The sequence below is a fragment of the Leptonychotes weddellii genome, unplaced genomic scaffold (genome assembly GCF_054177405.1).
Source record: "Leptonychotes weddellii isolate Sample4059 unplaced genomic scaffold, ASM5417740v2 HiC_scaffold_6226, whole genome shotgun sequence".
NCBI classification, from domain to species: Eukaryota; Metazoa; Chordata; class Mammalia; order Carnivora; family Phocidae; genus Leptonychotes; species Leptonychotes weddellii.
The window spans coordinates 1-10,354 of record NW_028030948.1 but is presented as its reverse complement, the minus strand read 5'-3'; the positions used below and the strand labels follow the sequence as shown (position 1 = coordinate 10,354).

At 36.2% G+C, this 10,354-nt stretch overlaps 1 protein-coding gene across 1 annotated transcript; it reads right to left on the bottom strand.

The window, feature by feature from the left end:
* Nucleotides 1-6: 6 nt before the first annotated feature.
* LOC102734623 (L-lactate dehydrogenase B chain) lies at nt 7-9,926 on the bottom strand. Its single transcript, XM_081811198.1, has 5 exons — nt 9,742-9,926; nt 7,944-8,117; nt 4,452-4,569; nt 2,361-2,484; nt 7-248 (listed from the first exon to the last, which is right to left on the bottom strand). The coding sequence occupies exons 2-5, from the start codon at nt 8,014-8,016 to the stop codon at nt 81-83; spliced, it is 483 nt and encodes a 160-aa protein (XP_081667324.1). The 5' UTR covers nt 8,017-8,117; nt 9,742-9,926; the 3' UTR covers nt 7-80.
* Nucleotides 9,927-10,354: the final 428 nt, after the last annotated feature.

Sequence of the window (10,354 nt, the reverse complement as noted above, 5' to 3'; positions counted from 1 at the left end):
CCACGTATATGGATGAAAAACTAAAGGCTCACAGTTAATCACATCGTAGTTTTAAATTTCTACAGCCTAGAAGCCAGAAGTCACAGATCTTTTAGGTCTTTCTGGATGTCCCACAAGGTATCTGCACTTTTCTTGAGCTGGGCAACCTCATCATCCTTCAGCTTCTGGTTGATCACACTGGTTAAGCCCCGAGCATTCAGGATACATGGAAGGCTCAGGAAGACTTCATTCTCAATGCCATACATCCCCTGACAGAACAAGAGAAACAATTAGATTAAGAAATGAAATCATAGGGGCATCTGGGTGGCTCAGTCAGTTAAGTGTCTGCCTTTAGCTCAGGTCATGATCCCAGGGGGTCCTGGGATCGAGCCCCGCACTGGGCTCCCTGCTCAGCGGGGAGCCTGCTTCTCCCTCTGCCACTCCCTCTGCTTGCGCTCACTCGCTCTCTCATAAATAAGTAAATAAATCTTAAAAAAAAAGAGAAAGAAATGAAATCATAGTAAGAATGATCACAGATCCCATGTTTAAACAGAAAGACATGTAGGAAATATAGTAAGCACAAGCTCATTCTTTAATTTTCAACATGTACAGGCCCATGTTTTCCAAATACTTACATTCTGAATTTGATTTTATACATAGAATATGCAAATTCTATGTATAAAATTTTAAAAAGTAAGTATGGCAAAAATTGGATAACTGTTCTTAAAAAAAAGCGAGAAAGAAATGAAATCATAGTAAGAATGATCTGAGATCATGACCAGAGCTGAAACCAAGAGGCGGATGCTTAACCTACTGCACCACCCAGGGTGGAAATTTTTAAGACTAGAAATTTTTAAGAGTAGTAAGTTTTTTATTGAACTTATCGACACATCTCTGCTTGGATATACTTTAATAAAATTTACTATCTAAGTTTGCAAATTAAATTGCATTACAATGTGTTTCTTAATGGGCCGCTTTTCATGAAATCCTAAATTTTTAAAAATTCTTTAGTTTAGGAGGGAATTTCAGGGGTAGCTGTCCAACTAGTCCAGAATAAGTAGTTGGAAGCCACTCAAAGGCAAGATTTCTAGAACATCCAAGAGTTGCTAAAATAAATAGTACAATTTCCAAAACACTTTACCAGTTTCTATAAAGCATTTAATTTATTCACAGGGTCAATTTAACCATACAACTAATTGGATTATTTAATTATATTAAACAAGTTACTTTAATATATTTTTTAATTTTTTTTAAGTTATGCTCTTTTTTTTTTTAAGATTTAATTTATTTTTCAGAGAGAGAGAGAGAGAGAGATCACAGCAGGGGGAGGGGCAGGCAGAGGGAGAAGCAGGCTTCCCGCTGAGCAGGAAGCCCTATGTAGGGCTCGATCCCAGGACCCTGAGATCATGACCTGGGCCGAAGGCAGATGCTTAACTGACTGAGCCACCCAGGCGACCCCAAACCTTTCTTAAAAAGTGTAGTTATTTTTAGTAATCTCTACACCCAAAGTGGGGCTCAAGCTCATGACACTGAGATCAAGAGTCACATGTTCTTCCTCCTGAGTCAGCCAGCCACTCCTATTTTTTCAACTTTTAATTCCAAAATTTTTGCACATACACCAAAGTAGAGATAAACAAATTCCAAATACGCACTCCAAGACTGAGCAGTTATCCAATTTTTGCCATACTTACTTTTTAAAATTTTGCTATAGTATTAAAAAAAAAACAAAACAAAACCAAAAACACCTGACACCACACTTTATCAAATACTTCTATACCTTTCTCTTTTGCATGTTTCTTTTAATCTACTGCATTTTCCCCTTACATTTTCACCCCTGCCATTGACTTATGGAAAATCAGTTATCTTATACAATATTTTAATACAATCTTAATTTTATTGTAAAATAATGAATTTCTACTTAAGTATCATAGCTTTTTCTTTTAAAGATTTTCTTTATTTGAGAGAGAGCACGCGCATGAGTGGGGAGCCTGATTGGGGCCTGATCCCAGGATCCCAAGATCATAACCTGAGCTGAAGGCAGACACTTAACCGACTGAGCCACCCAGGTGCCCCTATTTTATAGCTTTTAAATTGAACTAAATTTACTAAGGTATCAAGTACTGCATCAAAGACAATCTATAGAATAATATCCCAACTTGAAATAAAACTATTATGCTTATTCAAATAATATATATTTTGAAAATGTGTCACAAAAGACTCAAGAGTTAATATTTAATTTGCCACAGTATACAAGGAAGAAAAGAGAAGTTTCCGCAAAACTTTGAGATTCAGAAAAAAGCAGACTGAGACCATCTTGTCCTTCTTTAAATATATTCAAAGAATAGAATACTAGAAATTATATTTGTAACAGTTTATCTTACCTTCACCATTGTTGACACTGGATGAATCCTGGATAGATTTTTCAACATGGATTCAATGAGATCAGCCACACTTAATCCAATAGCCCAGTTGGTATATCCTTTTAGCTTGATGACTTCGTAGGCACTAAAGAAAGAAAAAAATCATAAAAGAGATCATTGAAATCAGACTCAGTAGTTATTGAAACTGGACTCTTTGGGTTTGACTTATACTCTCTTGTTAAACTGTGTACTCTTCAGTAAGCCTTTCTTATCTCAGTGTCCTCTTTTGTAAAATAAGGATAGCAATGGTATCTATTTTATAAGCTTGTTAAATGAGTTAACATATATGTAAAATATTTAGAATTGGAAACACTACCTAGTAGGCTCTATATGAATGCTGTGATAAATTTCAATAGATTATTGAGGGGCCCCTGGGTGGTACAGTAGATTAAGGATCCAACTCTTGGTTTCAGCTCTGGTCATGATCTCAGAGTCTTGAGATCAAGACCCGTGTTGGGCTCAGAGCTCAGCAAGTCTGCTGGAGTTTCTCTCTCCCTCTGCCCCTCCTCATGCTCACTCTTTCTCTAAAATAAATAAATAAATCTTAAAACAAAATAGCTTATTATATGCATGAATATTTATAAAGTCAGTGGTAAAAACATACTTTTTTCCAACCAATCTTCAAATTCATTAACATGAGTATTTCCAAAGTTATTAATGAAATCAGGAAACAATGAAAATAGAAGGACCTTCACATTCTAAGGACAAAATATACTTTGATTTTGAGGTCCCACTTAGTACTGTCACCTAAAATACGATGACTAACCTAACAGCAGAGTGAAGATGGTACCTTGCCTGTCAATTTTCTGAACATAAATTTTACACCTTGAAACCCACAAAGGCCCTGGTCCTTAAGAGGTAGCAGGAGTAACCAAAATGAGAATTTAGGAAATTGGGATTTAATGCAATCACTGGATAGAAGACCTTGGGCATGTTGCATTACCTGAGTGAGTCCTAGTTTTCTCATTTGTAAAATAAAGGGATTAATTAATGAAATGCTAAGGACCCTTTCACATTTTTAAACAATCTTTCCCTCCATGCACAGGTCAAATTCCAGAAAAAAAAAAAAAAAAACCCATTACATTTAAACTAAGCAAAACAATTCCATGTTTGAGAAAGTCTTAGAACAATTCTCTGCAAATAATAATAGCTGATGTTTATGGAATGCTCACCAGCATTGTGTCTGTGTTTTTACTCAATTTTTATAGTATGACTATAAAGTCATACTATAAAATTTTTATCATATGACTTTAGAGAGGACAAAGCTGAGATTCAACTTAAAAGTTAATTGGCTTCTGTAAGTGCCAGTGTCATGATTTGAATTCAAGCCCGTATTCTTTACTCTATTCCACAATACCTTATTTTATAAGCATGAAGGTCACAGGAAAAAGTAAAAAAGAGGGAAAAAGGAAAAAGAGAAAAAAGAGGGCGGCATCTTTAGTTGGGTGTGGAAAGGTAAATACAGCACAGCTTTAACAGTTTTAGTAATCAATCAGCAAGTACTTATTTTAGGCAATTATGAGACTAAAAGTGTCCAGGTTCTAGGCAAGTCAACCTTATTTATCAGTAAGAGGCAATGTGAAAGCCTTTCTCACTTGTTAATTCCATGTTTTGCTCCTGTTCCCTATATAATAGGATTTTTCCAGAAAAACATTTGCTTTCCCTACCGGGGACTTATATCGTAGGTTTGACCAATAAAGTTAGTCTTGTTTGCTTCAGAAGAGAACAGCTGCATGTTTACTACATATTTTTAAAAATATTTTATTTATTTATTTGAGAGAGAGTGAGAGAGAACAAGCGAGAGCATGAGCTCGGGGAGAGGCAAATGGAGAGAGAGAGGCAGACTCCCCAGTGAGCAAGGAGCCTGATGTGGGGCTCGATCCCAGGACCCTGAGATCATGACCTGAGCCAAAGGCAGATGCTTAACAGACTGAGCCACCCAGGCGCCCTGCATGTTTAATATATTAAGAGCTTACCTGAGCAGGCAGTCATGGAAATTGTTGACAATATTATCTAGATAAAATTAATCATCTTAAGCCCCCTTCCACTTACCTTTCCACCACCATCTTATGCACTTCCTTCCAATTTTCACTGTCGTTGTCTGTTCCCATTTCTGGATTCAGTTCCTGAAGAGAAACACCTGCCACATTCACTCCACTCCACACAGCCACTGGAGAAAAAGGATAAACATGTCATGTATTTCTGACATGATTTTAAAAAATCTTTTATTCTGTTAGTTCAGATTTCACCTCCTTGAGGCAAGTTACTGAATACCCGCTGGAGCTGCTCCAAAGACAACTGACCCAGTCTACTTTCCCCCAAAGGCTGACACATGCTTTCAAACAGCCACACAGCTGACATTTTACCTTTCAACCATTTTGGTGCCAAACAAAATTGTTGTGTCATACTCACAGAGAATATGAAATTCTTTGCCTCCCGCTAGGTTTGTGAAATCACAAGGGCTTCTAGTTCTGGACTATCTTAAACTTTTGATTTGAGAAATTTTTCACTTCACTCCTCATTTTTTTTATATAAAGCCTTTTCTTCTGGAGTGAAGTAAAAAAAAAATAAATAAAATAAAATAAATAAAATAAATTCTAGGGTAAGATCCAAATATACTCCAGTTACCTCTTTTCATTCCCCAAGTCCAGTCTATCTCTCGAAACAAACTCCATGTAGTAACTACAGTGAATTTTTCTGGTCTTAACTGGATTGAATATTTCTTTCCAAGAATGCCTCCAGAGGCACAGCAAAGGTGTTCTCTAACATCAACTGTGTCTTTTGGAGGGCTTGATGCATCCGAACACCCTTACTTATTCTTAATACCTTCTAACCCAGCCAAAAGTATATATTGAAGATGCAGGTATACAAAAATGAATAAGGACATGTTCTGTGCTGTGGATGAGTTCAGAATTTACTGGGATAAACAGGCAAAGGACACTAAAGCAATGGGATGAGCTACCACAGCGGTATGGAGAAAGCATAATAAAACACAAATTAAAATTTACTTAAATTAGGGGCAAAGGGATATCAGGAAGAGCTACAAAAAAATAGGCATTTGAATTGGACCTTGAAATATAAGTATGGCTCCTCTAATGTATGGACCTTTAGAGAAGAGCATTGTAAACTCAGTAAACAGGAGCAAAAGCATGGGGTAAAGTCTAGTATGGCTAAAACCGGCTATGAAGGGCAAAGCTGCCCGTGGCCAAATAAGACTCTCTTCTAAGTCCACAACTTTTGAGAATTCAGGCTAGTTTGATAAAACTATGAATCTACATAAACATGCCAGGGTTGAGCACGGTTTCATTCTCTTTCATTTCATGTACACAATACAGGTCAATGTGGAAATAGGAAAAACAGTGTTTTGGAAAAAAATGACACAGTGATGAATGAATAGAAGACTGGATAGGAGTCAGAAGACATGATTCTAGTTGTAGTTGTGCCACTAATTAGCTAAAGGATCTTTAACAAGCCACTAGCCACTATGCCTGCTTTGCCTCATTTTTTTCTTGATTATAACGCAAGCCTTAAACTAGAGGACATGTAATATCACCTCCAGATCTGTGGTTCTAATAACGGTACAATTGTAATAACTAGCACTGACTGAACTTTTGCTGCACACTAGACATTGAGTTTTTTATATAGGACATAAATTCAAACAAATCCTTGGATATTAGGAACTCTTGAATGATGTGGCACAATATGCCTGAAAAAAAATTAGCATTATTCTATAAAATAGCACAGATGCAATAGTTGTAAGACCAAAGTCTTATACAATAGCAAACTCTTTACTAAAATCATATTACACACCCTCATTAAAATCAAAAGAATATTTACACCTAAACCTTTTAAGGAAAAAATAGTTCCTCGCATATAAGGCAGATATGAATTTAGTAAAATAAAAATTATCGTTATTATTAAAGTGTTTGGATAATTACAGTTTTACACCATTAGCCATTCAATGTATTTTCGTTTAATAAATAGGCTTAAGAGTTATAAGATACAATCAGAATTGTTCATAAATGTTTTTACATAAAATTGTTTGGAACAGAAATATTAACTTATTTTTAAAAAATTTCTTTAAAGTTTATTTTTTTTTTAGTAATCTCTACACCCAACATGGGGCCTGAACTCATGACCTCAAGAGGCACATGCTCTTCTGACTGAGCCAGCCAGGTGCACCATGGAACAGAAATATTAACTTAAATGAAAAGAGAGACATTAATGTAAATAAATGGTGTTTTAACTGTTTCTTTTTTTTTTTGAAGATTTTATTTATTTATGAGAGAGAGAGAGAGAGTAGGGGGGTGGAGCAGAGAGGGAGAAGCAGGCTCCCTACTGAGCACAGAGCCTGACATGAGGCTCCATCCCATAACCCTGAGATCATGACCTGAGCCGAAATCAAGAATCAGATGATTAATCAACTGAGCCACCCAGGTGCCCCTTAACTGTTTTAAAACAAAGTATTATAAAAGAAATAGAAGTGCAATATAACTTCAATGTTGGTCTTTTTACAATGACTAATTTATGTCCAACAATTCTATTTAAATTCCTAAAGAAAATATTTGAGGTATTTTCCAAATGGTCTCTTACTACTTAAATGACTGATAGTTATTAATGGTTTATTAAAAATCAGATTTCATTTACTTTATCCTTTTTTTTTTTTTTTTAAATAGGCTCCATGGTTCAATATGGGGCTTTAACTCAACATCCTGAGATTAAGAGTCAGATAGATGCTCTACCAACTGAGCCAGCCAGGTGCCCCAAAATCAGAGTTCATTAAAGCAAGATTTATTTTACACTATAGAATAGTAGATACTGGTTATGTAAAACCTTTTGTTACCCAATTTATTCCCACTTCAATAAACATGATAGATATAATACCTATGTTCCCTGGAAAGACCTAGAAGCAGAGATATACCAGGAGCATGAGCACACCTATGTCCAGATCTTGGTTTCTAAACACCATTCCCCTTAGAAAGAAACAGGGCTCATTGGAGAAAGAGATGCTCTAGTGCAGAGAAATGGGAAGGATAACACCAATATGGCACACTTTATTGTCCCAGAGACCAGGGCTCAAGAAATGCTGGGACATGTCAAAAAGACACAGGAGCCAGTCTGAAGAGCCTGTTACTTGCCAAATCTGGGACAATTTCTGCATTACAAAGATGGTAAAAGAACATTTGTGGAATAAAATAAAAATCTGAGTGCACATTGATATAAATGAATACATAAATGAGGAAGAGAAAGCTTTCTTTTACAGTAGAATACAATAAATATAGAAGAAATGACTGAATATTGTGTCTGACAACTATCATAGTAGTAACTTACTTAATCAAGAATTATCAATGGATACTAAACTTAGTAGGCAAAAAATTGGTGAGGACTATATACATATTTACCTAGTCACTATCAAAGTATTCTCCCCCAAATTGCTTATTTGTAATGTGAAGTTATGTGAAAATAATGTAAAATTAAAAAAATTCAGAATGACAAGAATAATACCATAAGTACACATTAGAATATTACTTTTTTTTTCCTTACCACTTGAATCACCATGTTCTCCCAAAATCCATCCATGGCAGCTACTGGGATGAATGCCAAGTTTTTCAGCCATAAGATAGCGAAATCTAGCAGAATCCAGATTACACCCACTTCCAATTACACGGTGCTTGGGTAGTCCACTTAGTTTCCAGGTAACATATGTGAGAATATCCACTAAAACGTTTAGAAATAATATATATAAGTAAATCAAAACTGATTTCAACTGCTGTGTCAATTAGCAGGTGCCCTAGCTTCCTCCTTCCCAACTTTTCCAGCCTGAGATGTAGCCATTAAGACGTGAATACTCTGACTTTACACAGTTCAGAGATTATGGAGCGAAGAGAACCCATGGTCGCATAAGTTCCTTCTGATTGTAATGTTCCATAATGGTAATGACTATCATCATAACCCAAAAGCCCTGGGTTACTAAATTACTAAGGCATACTACTATAAAATTTTCCTGGGCACAACATACTATTCAGTAAGCAATTGTGGTAATACAAGGGACTTACATTTTGTAGTATTTAATGAAAGGACCTCTATGATAGAACTTTTATTCTGGTGTGGCACGCCCTGAGACTTCAAAGAGTAAAACCTGCTGGGCTAGACAGAATCACAGCACTTATAGGCTAAACCATCAAAAGGAGAAAATGTGCATACAAGGAAGGCAAGAGGTTAATCTCGCAGTCTCCACCTCCACACATATACAGACACTGGTTAAGGTATGTTAAGGTCCTTTTGGACTGGGTATTATAAACCTCTTCCTTGGCAACTTTGATTCAGTGGGCGTGACTCCCTGGGGAGTTGAGACTTTGAAGCTGTACCTGGAAAGTTGTATAATGAGCTAATGTCTGTCTGTCTCAGGCACGGGATGCAGCAACTTCCCAAATGCCAGCTATTTGTCACTCTTGCTCCAAGTCTATCTGCCACTATGTATTTACAAGAAGTTTTATATACAAGACTGAGCTGTTTACTAACCCCCAATGCAGAACTGCAGAGAATAATACTAAAATAATCTGTCCTTGCTGGCTCTCAATTCTCAATATTCCATAAACCAAGGATCCCTGGTTCTGATTCACAATCTTTCTCTATGTGAAGTGTCAGAGACAGTTTTACCACTTTATCAATGTATCTACTATGCTCACCAATAAACAGTCTGTTTGGTGGCAAATTATAGACAAAAGAAGTGTGAAATAGAGAGTAAAGTCTGACTGTTTTGGTTAAATAATGCAATTCTTTCTAACCAGAAGTTTTAATGTTTATTCTGCAAATGTTGATTTAGCAAAAAAGCAACTTTTAAGTTCTAACATTTGGCATTAGCATGTTATTTGTCCATCAATAGTCTATTTCTATCTTTCAAATTGGACTGATTAACGGCTTTTAGACTATTCTCAAATTCAATGCCCCTAGAATACACTTTTTGGCCAACAGAAGATCAAAAATGCTAAAATGTTTCTTACAAATTGAAGCCACATTTAAACGTTTCATTACACATTCCAGGATAAGCTTCCTAGAAAATTTAAAAAGCTTCTAGGCTCTACAACAAACTGATGAAACAAACAGTTGCAACTGTTTTATATATAACTCTTCTCACATTTTTAAACATTTGGCCCGGGACTCTGCCATTTGTTTTGCAAACACCACTCTTTTGCGGCCAATAACAGAAGACACGAGAATTGCTTCTGCTAGTAAATCCTAGAACAGAATCTTTAAAAGCCAAATAACGAAATAAAACAGACACCCTAAACATTTAACTTCACAGGAGCGAACCTTAAAACAATTCTTGTTAATAAAATACCTGGGTTGGAAACCACAATTAGGATACAATCAGGACTGTACTTGACTATCTGCGGAATAATGAATTTGAAGACATTAACATTCCTCTGCACCAGATTGAGCCGGCTCTCTCCTTCCTGCTGGCGGACTCCCGCAGTCACCACCACAATCTTAGAATTGGCAGTCACAGAGTAATCTTGAAGGAGAGGGGGGGAAAAAGGTACTTTAAATACAACTCTTCATCAAAATATATTATCTATAGTTGAAGAAAACAGAGCTACCATACGATCCAGCAATTGCACTACTGGGTATTTACCCCAAAGATACAAATGTAGGGATCCGAAGGGGAACGTGCACCCCAATCTTTATAGCAGCAATGTCCACAATAGCCAAACTATGGAAAGAGCCATCGACAGATGAATGGATAAAGAAGATGTGGTATATATATATATATATATATATATATACAATGGAATATTATGCAGCCATCAAAAGGAATGAGATCTTGCCATTTGCAACGACGTGGATAGAACTGGAGGGTATTATGCTGAGCGAAATAAGTCAATCAGAGAAAGACATGTATCATATGACCTCACTGATATGAGGAATTCTTAATCTCAGGAAACAAACTGAGG

Coding starts and splice junctions, on each gene's coding strand:
- LOC102734623 (XM_081811198.1), bottom strand. CDS start 8,016: ATGGCTGAAAAACTTGGCATTCATCCCAGTAGCTGCCATGGATGGATT. Junction 2,485..4,451: donor CATAAGATGGTGGTGGAAAG/GTAAGTGGAAGG, acceptor TTCTTTCTTTAG/TGCCTACGAAGTCATCAAGC. Junction 249..2,360: donor CAGTGTCAACAATGGTGAAG/GTAAGATAAACT, acceptor TTGTTCTGTCAG/GGGATGTATGGCATTGAGAA.